Genomic DNA, 16,720 nt, shown 5'->3' on the forward strand with positions numbered 1-16,720 from the left:
GCCCTCTATAATTCCAAGTAGGAACCATGAATAAAACCCGCATGGTAGATAGAATGGATAGTCTCTTAATACAGTTTGGTAACATACCTTAGGTAATAATTAATTTCAGTAATCATCGTTATCGGATGAAGTATTTAGTGACAAAATTCAAAATTGCAATATTTTGAAATGAAAAGTTAAAATGGGAGATACCCGGCCTACAAAAATGTAAATGTCTTGCTAATGAATAATTGAATGGCATGGATTGTTTCCGTTTGCCAAAGATGTCTCATAAGTTAAAAACGAAAATATATCTAAATAAATTTATAATGTTCCCATATTTCTCAGTCTGTGATTTGCTTTGATTTCTTTATTACCTATGACGTCATATACGTACACCACCCAACTTTACAATTTTACTTTTAGGAACCCAAAGGAAGGATTAGTAGAATGAACGTCATAGGTCATTCACTCATTGGCCACAAACGGAAGGTCAGACATCAAGAGTACTGAAGTAGTAGCACAAAACAGACAAACTTTCCTGATGCATCTGAAACAGTAAACTTTATTCTGACGGTCATTCATTTGGTGTCAAATATTAAGGCATGTAGGCCTAACACCCGAACGTATTCTAAGGTAAGTAAATTTCATAGTGTTTTTTCGCCATGTTAGTTTTTTAATCATTTTTTCCTGAATTACAACGTTATTGTACACTTACTGTATTAAATGTATAATAGAGCATCTCTCTAGTACCCTGCTTTTCAAATTAGGTCATGACCTAAATTTGGGTCGCCAAAACATTTCTGAGGGTCGCGAGACTGCCCGACTTTAAAAAAAGTGAAAAATACTCCTACAAAGTACTCAACTCGAGATACACCAAACGTAGCTACAATTCCGAAGACTCAAAAGCTAAATTTTTACCCAAACCTAGAATCTACATTCGTTGCATTCGCTAATCTCTCCTCTCCAAGGATTGAGATCATAAAATTAGTCAGGAACATTATGAGGCAAGTAATTTGGCTAACAAAATTATACTAGGGGCAAATTTTTTTTTTAAACAACTTAATTATGTCAGAACAGTAGTATTATGATTAATTAAGCTTGTGGCAAATAAAGTAGGCTTAATTAATCATATTATTATTATAGTATGAGGTGAGACTGGCAGATTCGAAAAATAGTTCATGGGGTCCGGGGCTTCGATTCGAGGATTTATAATTAGGCCCTAGGCAAATTTTAATGGTTTCTCATAAAAAAAATAAAATAAAAAAAAAATCCTTAAAAGTTTGTTACAGTCGAAATCAAGTTTGTGTATTATGTTTTATCTATAAATAATTATGTGTTTTTTCGCTTCAATTAGCTAGAGTAGCATTTGCACATACCAATGAAATACTGTGGCAAATTCACCCTTAAGATGATGATGGATTTTGACGAAACTCAACCATGTCTTGCCGATTACGTCATTCATCGGGCACAAGAGCATCACGGGAGTCGACTGTTAGCGCAGATGTATCAATTAAGATATATCAATAAACTTTGTGACATTCAGCTGAATGTCGAGGGGGCCAAAATATTGGCCCACAAACTTGTTTTAGCAGCTTTTAGTCCGTATTTCTTCGCCATGTTTACAGGAGATATGAAAGAAGCGCACCAGAGTGTTGTGCGAATGAACGATATTGATGCAGCCGCATTAGAACTGTTAATTAAATATGCATATACAGGTACGTGTGTCAAATTACATATTCGTTTCATATTTTTTTTATATATTTCATTATATCTTCATATAAATTGGTGAGTTTTTGTAAATCATTTTCATAAAAAAAATGTATTACTACTCATCATCGTTGTCATGGATACAATCAATATTCATCTTCCTCGTCATCATAACCACATGATCATCAACCATCATGATTATTATCGTCCTCATAATCTTTACCATCATCGTTCGTCGTTGTTGCCATCGTTATCATCATCATGGAAAGATGCGTAGGAATTATGTTATGGAAATAGGTACACTCTCAGAGTGCTCAGTTAGCATTAGGCTCATATTCAGGGGCAGACCCCAGAATGTTTCAAATTGGGGGGAGAGGGGACGGTTTCAGAATAGATAAGTGAGTAACACATAAGTGATATGCAGAATTTTAAACATTTAGTGTTAAAATGGGGGAAACACGTTGTAATTATGGCACCTCTAGTTGGCCCGAAATTACACTTACAGGCATAACAATTGAACATAATTTTCTTTATATCTCCTTTTAAAAAACATAAAAAATTAAGGGAGCCCGGGCCCCATTGAATCAGCCATTGAAATTAAAGTATAACATTAACATTTACAATATTTTTTTTTATTATTTTTTTTTACATTTTATATAAAGATCATTGACAATATCTTGTCAAAAGCTGACAGTTTATAGGCCTACTATAAATGTCAGTATTGCAATAAATATTCTAAGATATTCAACATTATGACAATCTGTAGTTTCTGTCATAAATCTTTACGTTGAAAGACAGAAAATGTGAAAGAAATGGCATTTTCATCTACAGGAAGTGAATTTTCTGATTATATTTTCTAGTGATCACATAATGCAGCACTTTACGACTTGAATCAGCCACTGGGTACCGTACTTTCGCTGATGTAAGATCTATACCTCCTCAGCCCCACCATGGTTAGGGTTGAGGCGAGAAAATTTGTGATAATGGCACCTCTAGATGGCCGGAAAATGCACTCTCAGACTTAAAATTTGAATAGAATTTTCAATAAAAAAAAAAAAAAAAAAAAAATAGGCCTAATTGAACAATTTAGGCCCCCACCCTTGAATCCGCTACTGATTTCCGAACAAACGATGTCAATGAATTAATTATCATGAGGGCTGATATGGGTATTCCCCGACGAAACCTTCACTTTTCCCCAGATGGATACAAATTACCCTTCTATAGTAGCCCGGAAATGATAATACAACTGTGGCGGGTCCAGGAATCGAAATAGACGCAAATGGAGTGTCTACCCACCTCAGCCCCACAAACGGTAGTGGCTGCGGTAAGAAAAAAAATATGATTATGGCACCTCTAGATGGCTGAAAATGGCACTTTCAGATTTAAAGTTGAATACAATTTTGTTTGTTTTCTGCATGTTATTTTGTAATTTTGAAAATAGGAGGTTGCATGCCCGTGCTTACAGGGCTCCCCTCTTCCGCCAATTATAACACTTGACATGACAGGGTGTACACTAAATGTGTCAGATGGAGAAATCTTATAGCTTCAAAAGATTTTTTTTTATTCAATACAGTTTTTACAAGCTAAAACACATTAACTACAGTATACTATTTAATTATGTAGTTAACCTTCAGAGACTTTATTTTAATAAATGGCCTAATTAAGTATCTTATTGTTTTCGTTAAATTAGATGGAATTTAAGTGTGGCTCTATTACGCAAGCTAATCAGTTACACTTATTTCTTCATGGTTAACATAAAGAGAACTAGAGCGTCGCTCCATAAAGGGTGCCTACCTCACCCTGCATAACTGCAGAATTCGTGCAAGGCGGGCGATTCCATTCTTTTTTCGTCATGCTCGAGAGTAAGTTTCAAGAAAACTTTACAGACGTACGTAAATACAGACGTCAATGAACATCTGGTTGCTCAACTCAAAAAGGGAACTTGTACTATTCGTTTGAAAATGAAAAAATAAAATCTATATTGTACAATAATAAGAGGTCGATTTATAAGACGCAAATAATACTGTTTGTCCCTGGTGCTGGGAACAGTCACAAAAGGGGCGGGGGCAGGCATCCCCCAGTCGAAAAGGTGGGGGGTCAATGGCCCCCTGGTACCCGCTTCCGCCGCCGTTGTAGCTGTAAGTGTTTTGTCTTCGTTCACTGTCTGTCCTTGTTTAACCTCTTCTGTTTCGTCTGTAATGTTCACTTATAATGAAACTCACAATATATAACACAAGCATTATCTCTATATCACCCTCAAGGTATTTGTTAAATCTGATTACCTCAGGATTGCCACTATCAAGTGCCTCTTTTATACTAACTCTTTACAAAACAAATACAAAAGATTCTATCAGATCACCAATAAAATATTGAAATAAAAAAAATGCCAGTTAAAACAATTTACAGTGAACGAAGTCATTCCTATGTAAAAGGTATTTCATTATTGACAAGGCATGATTAGCAGTAAGATGTTTATCACACACTGCTAAAGACAAGAACAATAATTGAATCATGAGAAATTGGTCTAAAAATCTAGCGGACCCCAACATTAGTCCGCCAAGTCAAAGGATCCGCAGCAGGGGTCCCCCAATTATTTTTCGCGAACCAGACTCCCCAGACTATCAAATTTTATTTAACAAAAACATGTGACATCACATCAAGACCTTATGGGCATTCAACAGTTACTGCTATCGTGTCCTATAAATAAAATAAAAATATACCTCAAAGCAATTTTTATTAATTGCATAATAACGAAACAAAAAAGAAAATTAAACACTTGTGAAAACAAATAAACTGAAACAAGACTAATTTTTAATTCGACAGAATCGGAACGATTTTGGACAGTAAGCAGGAAGTTGCAACCCTGGTTGAATTAAGTTACAACATTCAATTGACCCTCTCAATTTCCTTTTAACTTTAAAAATAAACACGTTATAATTGATAGATGAAAGCTTGCTGTGTTGCTGCAAAAATAGTTGTTTTTTTGTTGTTTTATTCATTTTCGTATTCATATTTTGTAGTCACTCTTTATTATAAGCATGTGTACTTGTTTACTGATTTCATCTTCGTTTTATCTATTAAATATTATCAATAATAATAATAATAATAATAATAATAATAATAATAATAATAATAATAATTATTATTATTATTATTATTATTATTATTATTATTATCATCATCATCATCACTACCATTATCATTGCCAGGGCCCATTATGAGGCATATTATTATTCCTATGTGATGAATATATTTATTCAATTACATACACTCGGCCCCTGTCGTGGACAGATGAAAGTGCGTCGGTTTACTGGCTGCAGAGGACATGAAGTGACCCTCAGGGGAGGAGAAAGTTATTGAAAAGTGCAACATCTAGTCCCGAGCGCATAAAGACCTCGTTTATTTGCGCTATATAAATCCATCTATTATTAATTTTATTGTCTGAAATATACACAAATTCTGGTAATTCTGGTAATACATAACATTAAACAATACAATAAAAATATTATTAATTTAGTATTACCATGGAACAGTGAAATTTAACACATTTTAATATTTTAATACATCAATCATCAATCCACTTTCGCTCTGCATGCATGAGATCTAAATAAATTAAAGCATAAAATATTAACTTTTACAATATTTTTTTAAAAATACATTTTTACATTAGCCTGGTTACATTCCAATTTTATATATAAAGATCATTGACAATTTCTTGTCAAAAGCCGACAGTTTATAGGCCTACTATAAATGTCAGTATTGCAATAAATATTCTAAGATATTCAACATTATGACAATCTGTAGTTTCTGTGATAAATCTTTACGTTGACAGACAGAAAATGTGAAAGAAATGGCATTTTCATCTACAGGAAGTGAATTTTCTGATTACATTTTCTAGTGATCACATAATGCAGCATTTTACGACTCGTTTTAACGATAACCAGGTTGAAAGAGATAACGCCGACATCCTGTAGTACTCGGAGGCGCGAGCGATATTACTATGTTGAAGGCACTGTTGAATTTCTTGGTCATTGGGGATCAAAACTTTCATTTTGTTAATTGACTGAGATTACAATATAAGACCTATCTGTTTCCTTTGTTATTAAAAAATCCACTATCAGGCGCGGATCAACTAGGGAAAACCGGGGTGTGAGAACGTTCCCCCTTCCCCCCCCCCATCCCGTTTTGCCACTAAATTTTAAATGTTCAATGCATAGCATACTTCGGAAACAGTGTCTGTCTACATTTATTATATTTGTCTACATTAATTTATTTAGACAAGTATATTATTATCATTATAGGCCTACTTATGCCTGGTTTGACTAATTTAATTACTAATGAATACAGAACATGAAACAAAGGTGGTATCCATTGAACATTTACACACTTGCAAACGAGCACAACACTTAAAGGTTAGGTTGATTTGATTTGATTGGTGTAAAACAATAAGCTCACGAATAATATCCACTTGGATTGAGCGTGATAGAGTTTTGCTTGTATCTGCTACGCATGCGTGTGTGGCCATTTGAAAGGCGTAGTGTTTCAATATTTAAAATGACAAACAAACTGATAATTTTTCAAAAGGAAGTAATTATAGTTTTGATTGCTCAAATCATTATTCGTTTGACCTTGCTTATCATTAATTTCTAAATAAAGATAACATATTTCAAACCAATAGCAAGTTCGATGTGTTGTACAAATCTACAATCACTCAGCAATACAAGTAATTAAACCTATCAAATAAACGGGGTTGTTAATTGATTGCATTTTGGTTTGTTTTGATTCAACATCATTTGATGAAGTAAATTTTTGAGTCACACATCTTCTGATCATTAACAACGATAGGTTAGACATTTAAATACGGTTTAGGAAATGTTTCAATTACGTTAATTAATTAATTAATGAGAATCTGAGGTAATATATGAGCTATATAATAGGTCGCTATTTGAGCATAAATTTCTTATAAGGCCTACATTTCAAGCCCTCTTCTGGTCAATGTAAACCGTTAGAATGCAAAGGCATACTGAGCAGCAAGTTCACGCAGTTCAGTGGCGTGAAGGCCTATAGAAGGGCAAAACAGGCCACCGCCACGTCCGCCATCCTATTTCAAGGCGCCCCAGTGAAATGCTGCTGAGCAAACAGAATACACTAAAACTAGTTAAAATCACCCCGTATCACTTTATTTTGGAAGCTCATTAGAAGATCCAGGAATTCAAAATAGAGGGGTACCAGAAAGGCGATTTTACAGATGATAATCCTGGCACCCCACCCTCACCATGGTTGGTATCTTATATATTCACCTGCGATTTCTCTTTCAAGGATGATACCATGCTTAGTTGAATTATGTTTTAGCAGATAAATACATTTTTTTTTCTGTTGATATTGCACTATAAATCGTCCCTGTAAGGCCAAATAAAAAAAATACTAGTTTCTCGTCCCCTCGCTCATCCCTTTCCCAGTCTCATCAATTGTAATAGCTGTTTCCCACCGACCAATTCGGATTTGTCATCTTGGCGTACAAAAAAGTGCCCCTATTCTCCTTTTCTTTTCAAAATATTACGATGAAAAACTACTTTTTTTTTTTTAACTTGGCCTAGTAAATTCGTATGCTAGGCCTTATCTAACGTTTAGTATTAATTGTCCTTTTAGGTATATTGAAGATCCACGTAAACTCGGTACAATCCCTGTTAAACTTGTCATCTCTTTTACAAGTAGACGATGTACAGGCCGCCTGCTCAGACTTCCTCAAGAGGAATTTACATCCCAACAACTGTTTAGGTATTGAGTGCACACTTCTTTCTAAACTTATATACGATAATATATTATTATTTATTTTCTGCAAATAAAAAAAAATTACAGGTCTCCCTCCAATTAAAGACCACTTTTGGGACTGGGGTTTCCATGGTCTTTAGCAACTTTCGTCTCTAATTAGAATAATAAAGATAAAAGAATTTGTAAATTTGGGAACCACAGGAAAGTGGTCTTTAATTGGAGGTGGTTTTTAATTGGAGGGGTTTTTAATTAGAGGGGTCTTTAATTAGAGGGAAACCTTTTAGTGTCAAAATTCCAATATTGTAACCACAAAGCAGCATTGAAGTCTAATACCGCTTACTGTGAAAAAATAAATAAATAAAACAAAAAACTATTTAAAGATAAAACTCAATACATGTTAAATACTGTTTTATTTTAAATCTCACAATTTTGGAATTAGATACATAGTAAGTTTACTGTATAACATACTGTAAGTTCCTGTACAAGTAAAATCCAATAGAAATGTTAATTAATTTGATCCCTTTATTTCAAATAATTTCGAAAAATCACCAAGAGATAGTGAAAGCTCAACATTTTGAAAACAATTCTCAAGTCAAGCGCACTAAAGTCCCCAAGCATTGCTACATAACACAGGGTTTGTCTGAAATCTTGTACAGATAATTTAATTACAGTAATGTATATTGATTTAGAACTTTGCATTGCTTGTTAGTTATTACTTTAATACTATATTTCGAAGTTAGTAAAAGTTTAAGATTATAATTTTTCGTCTTTAAGGTATTCGAAATCTTGCAGACGCACATACATGCGTTGATCTTGTGGAAGCGTCCGAGCGCTTTGCAGAGAAGCATTTTGAAAAAGTTGCCAAAGGAGACGAGTTTTTGCAGCTACCAGAGAACCAGCTAATTGATCTCTTGACCTCTGAAAACTTACATGTTTCAAGCGAGGAAGAAGTGTATAAAGCAATAATGAAGTGGGTATATGCAGACAAACAGAAGCGTATGCATTCGCTACCAAAGCTACTGAAAGAAGTCAGATTTACATTCCTCTCAGCAGAATTCCTAGTTGACACACTTGAGATGGAAGAGCTCATCCGCTACGACTGGAAATGCCGGGACATCCTTGATGAAGCCAAAAACTACCATATGTTCCCAGATCGTAGGAAACATCATCGATTAGCGTGCATTAAACCAAGAACTTCTACGATAGGTAGGCTAAAAGGCCGAATGGCAACGTGCTGGGTGGCAACGGGCCGGGTGGCAAAAGGCCGGGTGGCAACGGGCCCGGTTGGCAACTGGCCGGAAGCCAAATTATAAATTTTACCTTTTTTCTTCATAGGCCCTATCAATTTTTCCCCAAAAGATTGATGCTCATTCGCAAAGGCTACAACCACCGATGCAATGTGCCCGCTTTAAGAGTAAAAAATTAAATTTCTTGATTAAAGATAAGTACACAAAACAAAGGCTAATGTGCCTATAGGCACCCGTACTTATAAGATTTACAAACTGTAAGTATTAACTGTAAAAGAAATAAAAAATAAGTATTTTATTGTATCTTTTATGAAAACAAAACGATTTTAAATATATCAAACACCAAATATAGAACAACATTACAATTCACCAAAAATATAAGTTGAGCGTCTAATTGAAAAAACCCGAAATTATAAAAATTAAAATTTAAAAAAATATATAATTTTCTGATTACCGTAATAGGTACTGTACTTGTAACATTTGATTTCTTAGCTAATTTCTATTTCATTACACTTGATGTTTACTACTGAATTTCGTTTCAATATCTACGCTTTAAAACTTTTATTTGCTGTAATGAAGCATGTGGTTTTCTCTCCTGTTTACTTGCTACGGCTCTAATTTTTGTTCAATTTGGTTGCTGTCACTTAAACCGGATATGACGGAAGTTGGGTTAGTTATTCTCATTAGTCTAACCGCTATTTAGTGACTATGTGTCTGAGGCTAACCCATCACATTTTCCTGTTCATTAATTATGTAAAATTCGATTTTATGAATGTTTTCAAAATAGAATGATTTTGTTGGGAATTTTTTGGCCATCTGTGAATTTCAGCGAATGTTTTGGAAATATTTCACAAAAAAAGTATCTGTGTACTTTCTCTTTCGTTGTACGTACTTAAGCCTAAGCAGTAACAACACTGAAATTTTTCTTCCCACACCCATGCACATGCCTTCCTGCCTGTCAATGATCTAATTCACTTCTGTTTTTGAATCATATGTCCCCTTCAGCCTTGTTAACCAATGTATATAATTATCGACATTATTCTCCTTCGAGAGAGAGAGAGAAAAAAGAAAAACAAAAGCAAAAAACTATGTTGCAATCCAGTCTGTCTCTCTTAATGTCTATGGTTTATATTATGTCGGATGGCCATTGGATATTATTTAGTGATGACGATTCAGGAGTGATCAAGAGACAACCCTTTCTCTGGTATTTTAATCAGGGTCGTCTAGATCTGCTTTATATAGTCTTATGTGTTCTTCGTGCCTATTATTGTACCCAATGTCGTAGCCAGTTATTGGGACAGTTGGGACAGTCAAGCCCAATTTTTCTATTGGGTCAACACTATTTATACAAAGAATTGGTCCCCATTTTTTTAAAAAATGGTTCTAAATCATGTTGTTTTATGCACGAAATTAGTCCACTTTTTGAAAAATGGTTACAGATTTATAATATTTAATGCGTAAAATGGGTCAAATTTTAAAGAAATGGGTCGACATTGTTTGAATATTAAAGTGTAAAATTAAATGGATCCACACTGATATTTTCCAGCACTTTTTGAAAATCCAAGCAAAGAGTATAAATAGAACAAGAGAGCCAACAACGCTCATTGGGAGCGTAAAAAAACGATACGCTCTACGCAGCTAGTGTAGGACGCCAACTAACGCTTGTATATGTTTTATTACCCAGTACTGCACCTGTCTCTTATACACATCTAGATGTGTATAAGAGACAGCTGAAGGTTTGTCTGTTTATCTGTTCTCCACAAGATACTGTGCTTTTGTTTTCTGCTTACTGAGTTTATAGCGGGCGTACTTCTACCGCGCTGCGCAGCGCTGCACTGGGTAATAAAAAGAATATACAACCGTTAGTTGGCGTCCTACACAGGCATGACGTTTTTACGAACGGGACTTTGCTCTCTTGTTCTATTTATACTCTTTGATCAAAGCTACAGCATTGTTTGTACCCTGAAACCATACAGAACAAATGAGTTAATTTCTGATTCACATTCAATTTGTTTGGTGGAGTTGCTAGGAAATGACTTTCAAATTATATAAATTCACAATGCTACAGATAACGTATTATTAAGCCCAGCAGCGGCGAATCAAAAGTGAGCCTGTTTCCTGCCCCACCTCTGCTTTTATTAAGGTATCAAGTTTGCCAATTTCATTAAGATTCCGAAATATTAGCTACATCCCCAGACTAAAGTCTAAAATCCCCTCCCCATGGACAACAACTGACGCCAACGAAAACAACATCTGTTTCTATTAATTATACCGTACCAATAGCTTAACGTCTTATCCGAAGGACGACGTAATGAACCTTTTTGGGGTGTCAATCAACTTAACAACTGACCAATCAGAACTGTGCCAGAAATACGCGCGTGTCTCACAAACAAACGTGTCGTCTCACATGTACACGAGTTTGCGTATGGTTTCCATTTATGGGTTCTTAGCAACAATATCCAAGGGGCGGGTCTTATCCAATGAGATTGACTCGGTTCCTCTGCATGCACTCAAATCAATGCCGCACGACCGTGTTAACTTTAAGTAATACAGTGCTTCATTACTACGAACATTTAATTTGAATTTAATTTGAATATAGAAAAAAAAATGGCATAGGCCTATAAAAATGAAAACTAAATTGATAAAGTAATAAAATTAATAAAAAATTATCCTTTTTCTTTTTATTCAATTTAGGTTGTATATACAGTGTTGGGGGTATGGATAGTAGCGGGCACTCACTTTCCAGTGTTGAATGCTATAACTTAAGGTCACAGAGGGTCAGCATTGAAGCAAGCATGAACACTCCCCGCAGTGGTGTGGCTATTACAAATATTGACCATAAAATAATGGCTATAGGTAAGTAATGTAAAGAACCCTTAATGGTACTCAACTTTAAACTATTATAAGCTATTGTATGGCGTAAAATCACAAAAATTACAATCAAAGTAGATGCCTATTGAAAAAAACTTTTTACATAATAAATTATTTAAAGATTTTTTACTACAAAATCCTTTGAAATCACAGTAAAACACGAGTTCTATGCCAGTGGCTGAGTTTTTTTTTTTTTAAATAAAAAAAAAATGGAGATAAAAAAAAAATTATATTGCAATTTTAAGTCTGAGAGTGCCATTTCCGGCCATCTAGAGGTGACATAATCATACATGATAGTGCAGGATTAAACTGACCAATCAGCGTCGCTAAATGAGTCGGCGATGGCGTGTAGCGATTTTTAAACTTTAAGATTAGTTTCCATACAATCGCTACTGCACGCTATCGCCTACACAACTTTCGGTGATGCTGATTGGTCGGTGGAATCAAGAGCCTTCTCGATTCGGTCATGGACTGCTTCACAATACAACGCCTTTACACTGAAGCGATTTTAATGAAACCAGGCTATATTCTGTGCGTATAGTGTTTCTGCTACGACTGGATTTATTCGGTATAATCACCAATGATAGCCCACGAAAGTCTAGGAGACTTATTTTCAGTGGGTTCCTTCTGGTGGTGATTGGGCAGTACACCGGGAGACAATCCCCTACTCTTTTCCGAAGAGTGTACTGCATTCTTTAACGTGCACATGGGCCATAAATGCACACGGGACCAACGGCTTAAACGTCTCATCCGAAAGACGGTGCGCTATGTAACTTGTATTTCAGCCCTCCAGCTGAAACACGAGAGACAGCGATGGGAATTGAACCGGGGGCCTAGAGATCTCCACGGTTTAGCGCACACACAGTGGCTACCACCAGATTAGCCAACTGAGTAAGCTCCTCTCCTCTCTAACTTAGTCTTGTAATAAGTTCAATTATTTGTGTTCTTAGGTGGTTATGATGGAGGAAGGTACTTATCATCAGTAGAATGGTTCGACACCGTTCAAAGACGCTGGTGCCCAATGGTACCGATGCATCAAGTCAGACGCTATCATTCGGTTTGCACCTTGGACAGACAAGTGTACGTAGTTGGCGGATACAATGGAAGGTCAGTGCTGGACACTGTTGAGTGTTATGACCCAAGAACGAATAGATGGAGTAGGTATTGACACTCAACATTATTAATTATTTATCCCATGCAATATTCTATCCAAATCATGTAAACTTGTTTATTTTAACCTTAGAGTTCAATGCTTATTTATGTATATTTTGCACTGATCATAGCTACAACATTAAGAAATTCTCACCAGGCAGCTGGGTATATATTCCTTATGTGCTTGATTCAATGACCGGGGCATGAAGCGCTCGCTCTTAGTCTAACTATACTACTCCATTGCACATTTTGTTTACCTAATTACTTTATCCTCGTGATGGCTTCGATTTAATAATGTTTTTGTACATTTATTAATCTAGTATTGCTTCAATAATTATAATTTTGACTATCCAGATATGTTTTACTACTTTAATTTAACATTATTGTTAACAGGAAGACTAGCGAGTATGGGTCATCGACGTAGACACTTGGGTCTAGTGTCCTCGGATAACTCTTTATGTGCAATCGGGGGAAGTGATGGGAGTGCGTACTTAGATGTTGTCGAGATTTATGAGCCAAGAATTGATAGGGTGAGCTTGAATAATTACTATATTACGTAGCCTACCGTAACCTATATTGGCTTTTAATCTAAAATGTATAAAACAAGAAAATACTGCTCACCAATAAGTGGTTTTTAAAGTTGATAATGTTATCTGCAGTGGACAGCTGCTTGTAGTCTCCAGTCCAGACGCGGTGGTGTGGCAGCTGCAGTGCTTGGCGGTAAAATCTATGCACTTGGTGGATATGATGGCCAGGCCAATCTTGGCACTGTGGAAAGGTACCATCCGGATGAGGACAGGTATCTACCAGTGTTATAACTTTTTACCTTTTAATAACTATTCAATACTAATAGGATGCCTGTTGGTTGGCCTAATAGTCGACCTATCAACGATAATGTAACAGCAATTATTACAACCCTTTCTTACTTTAATTTTCTCTAATATTTCTTTGTTTATTAATAGATCCCTGAAAACAGCACAAAACAATAATAATGATGATAATGGTGATGACCATAGTATGACAATAATGGTGACTGTTGTGATGATGATAATGATGACGATGGTAATGAGGATAATGATGATGACGATGATTTTGATGACAATGATTATAATAATGAGTATGATATAGGCTTGATGATGATGAAGATGATATTTTTGGCGGTGGTGGTGATGATGATGACGATGACGACGACAACGACGATGAGACTGTAACAATACATTTATAATAAAATTACCATTAATGGGTTATTCGTGCATTGATTTGTTACATTATTTTATATTTTCTAGGTGGGCATACATCGCTCCCATGACCCAATGCCGCAGTGGGCACGGAGTCATCTCAACGGGTGGGAGTCTATACGTTGTCGGGGGCCACGATGGAACGCAATACTTAAGTACGGCGGAAAAGTTTGAGTCAACTATTGGAGAGTGGGACAACATAGGGTCCATTGGCACCCCACGTGCTGTAGCTGGTGTTACCATTACTAATAACCTCCAGTTTACGTGACGTCACTTATTAGATTATTACATTTTTATTTCTACATGTTTTCAGGAGAAATACAGAGACAAAAAAAAAAAAAAAACCCAAGTCAGGCATTGTTTGCTTTAAATATAATACTAAATGTTGAAACATTAAATATAACGTTTGAATTACTCTGTATATTTGAACTGCAATTTAGGAAAATACAGTTTTTCTTGTCAAGGATGAATTGATACATGTCAGTATTACTTATAATAATAAGCCAATCGTATTTTGAACCGCGCATGCCCGTATCCCTGTCTCTTATACACATCTAGATGTGTATAAGAGCAGCAGGTTCCCAGCGCGAACATCATAATTTGGCTCTCCATATTCCACAATAGTGTCTGTATTACTAAGATGCACTTCTACATTCGTACCGCTAAAGCCAGGCTCACTGCGTCGCTTGACGGTCGTACGGCGATCGTAACGACGACTCCAACTACGTTCCCTGGGACTGTCGGTGGCAGCAAAGATAATAAATAGCAGAAGATAGAGCAGCTTCCCAATATAGTGGAACCGTCCGTTCGAAAGCCATTGTGGGTACACGGAGAGCAATTTTATCCCGTCCGCGCGGCGGCGCTATATAGCAATAATACAGGCGCCGCTCAAGTTCGTTTGTTTCCTCAAGGTAATTGCCTTGGTTTCCTGTATTTTCTCCACTTAGTAAAATGTACACATTTTACCCCATTCGCAGGAGGGCGGATGTGCCATCAATTTTAATACAAATACGCGGAACAGCTCATTCTTCTGCTATTTAAGTTCTTTGGCAGCAGTCTAAACTTATCGTCATTAAATAAGATCGGTTGTGCGCGCGTCATGGCGTTGTGTTCTCCATAGAATCGCGTCGGCCGACGGCCTTCGGGCGTAGTGTGTCATCATCCTATCCATTTGACAACTATCTAATCGATATAAGCATAAAAAAGCTAACTGTTAGTTTACTTTGCTTTCATTGATTGTGCATGTTATAACAATCTATGTTTTTTAGGCAAAATAATAGATAATAATAAAAAAAAAAAAAAGAGTTTAACGAGAATCGTATCAATTAAGCAGAAGATTCTGGTCGTATAAATCGAGATGCGTCGTCTCATATCCTGACAATACTTTTATTGCATTGGGTTATTGCTATTCCAATATTGATTTCTATATAAAATACTTACGCACCGAATTACTGTCTACATAGACTCGATGATGTTTTTCTACCACATAACTATACAATGGATATGTAAAGTAGTAAAATAGATTTAAGATTAAAGTTCAATTTTTTGTCCAATTCCAAATTTTTGAAATTGGAAATTTTGGTCGAGGACCAGCGGCAGCCACATTGCACCACCAGTAACTGACACAGTAACAGATACATTGTCTCTTATCCCGCTTAATTCTCATGCGAGGAGCAAAACGATTTAAATTTAAACCCAACGTTACCCGGGTTCGAACCGGGTCCGAACCGGGGTCTACAACACACAAGAAGCAGGGTATTACCTTTCGGCCAAATGCTCAGTACGCGCTGTGATTAAGCCAGATTTCTGAAGGCATATATTCACCAACCTGCATCATTTTATATCTAGTTCAAAACCGGCGAGCATTAATAGATCAGGGCCTAGAGAATACATATCTGACCATTTGCATTTTGCAACCATTCCAGTTTATCATTGTCAAGTGCAGACGTGACACAACATACTGTAAGCATGCAATCGTAGTAATTGATAACACTATTAATTTTCTTTAGCATATTACCAAATGAACACGATTTTGAGTCGAATAAATTAATATTAAAAATTAATATAAAAAAAGTCATTAGGTAATCGTACCTTTCTTATTCATAATTCAGTGGCGGAGATTCAATCTTCACCATAAAGGGAAAGAACACGCATTCTACTGGTTCAGATGACCTCTTTTATCAGATGACCTCTTTTATCGACTTATGAGGATTTTTAATTAAATACAGTAGGGCGGAGTATTGTTCTTTTTACCAACACAACCAACATTCAAAATGAAAAAAAAAAAAAATAATAAAATAAAATAAAATAAGTACATGGACCTGTGAATGGTCAAACTGAGATCTTAAACGATTTTGATTTTGATTTGTGTATTTACTGGGGTTTTAATGCAGATACGTTTTTTTACACACAGTTATCTACGCCTTTGACGTAAATGTTCCACCAGGTTTTTAATGTATTGCTCTATTAACACGTCAACAACCACCATCAAATTGAATTTCACAAAATTCAAATCCAATGTTTACTTTTTTAGTAAATTTGCTTCTCCTAAATGCCCTACCTAACATCTTTGTTAATTCATGCTCATTTTTGAGCAAGGCCAGTGACACATTTTCCGCACAAAGCCTCGAAACATATCTTTAATTCACGCACATTAATCACTATTACGAAGTTATTTTATAAATACATTACACTGAAGCAACCTTGTTCAACACCTTGGTCAACCACGAAAGGTCGGTCAAGGTGTACAAA

At 35.8% G+C, this 16,720-nt stretch overlaps 1 protein-coding gene across 1 annotated transcript; it reads left to right on the plus strand.

Moving 5' to 3' along the window:
* Positions 1 to 490: 490 nt before the first annotated feature.
* On the plus strand, positions 491 to 14,500 carry LOC117112446 (kelch-like protein 20). Its single transcript, XM_033255530.1, has 9 exons — positions 491 to 615; positions 1,337 to 1,697; positions 7,339 to 7,467; positions 8,236 to 8,667; positions 11,403 to 11,564; positions 12,530 to 12,736; positions 13,125 to 13,261; positions 13,391 to 13,530; positions 14,018 to 14,500. Exons 2-9 carry the CDS (start codon positions 1,361 to 1,363, stop codon positions 14,235 to 14,237), a joined length of 1,764 nt encoding a protein of 587 aa, XP_033111421.1. The 5' UTR covers positions 491 to 615; positions 1,337 to 1,360; the 3' UTR covers positions 14,238 to 14,500.
* The last annotated feature ends 2,220 nt before the right edge of the window (positions 14,501 to 16,720 follow it).

Source organism: Anneissia japonica, unplaced genomic scaffold (genome assembly GCF_011630105.1).
Source record: "Anneissia japonica isolate Jap-2015-1 unplaced genomic scaffold, ASM1163010v1 scaffold288307_len268549_cov174, whole genome shotgun sequence".
NCBI lineage: Eukaryota > Metazoa > Echinodermata > Crinoidea > Comatulida > Comatulidae > Anneissia > Anneissia japonica.

Excerpts from the sequence above, each read along its gene's own strand:
- LOC117112446 (XM_033255530.1), top strand. The coding sequence starts at position 1,361 with ATGAAATACTGTGGCAAATTCACCCTTAAGATGATGATGGATTTTGAC. Across the intron at positions 8,668-11,402 it reads ACCAAGAACTTCTACGATAG|GTTGTATATACAGTGTTGGG; the intron begins GTAGGCTAAAAG and ends TATTCAATTTAG. Across the intron at positions 13,262-13,390 it reads ATGAGCCAAGAATTGATAGG|TGGACAGCTGCTTGTAGTCT; the intron begins GTGAGCTTGAAT and ends TGTTATCTGCAG.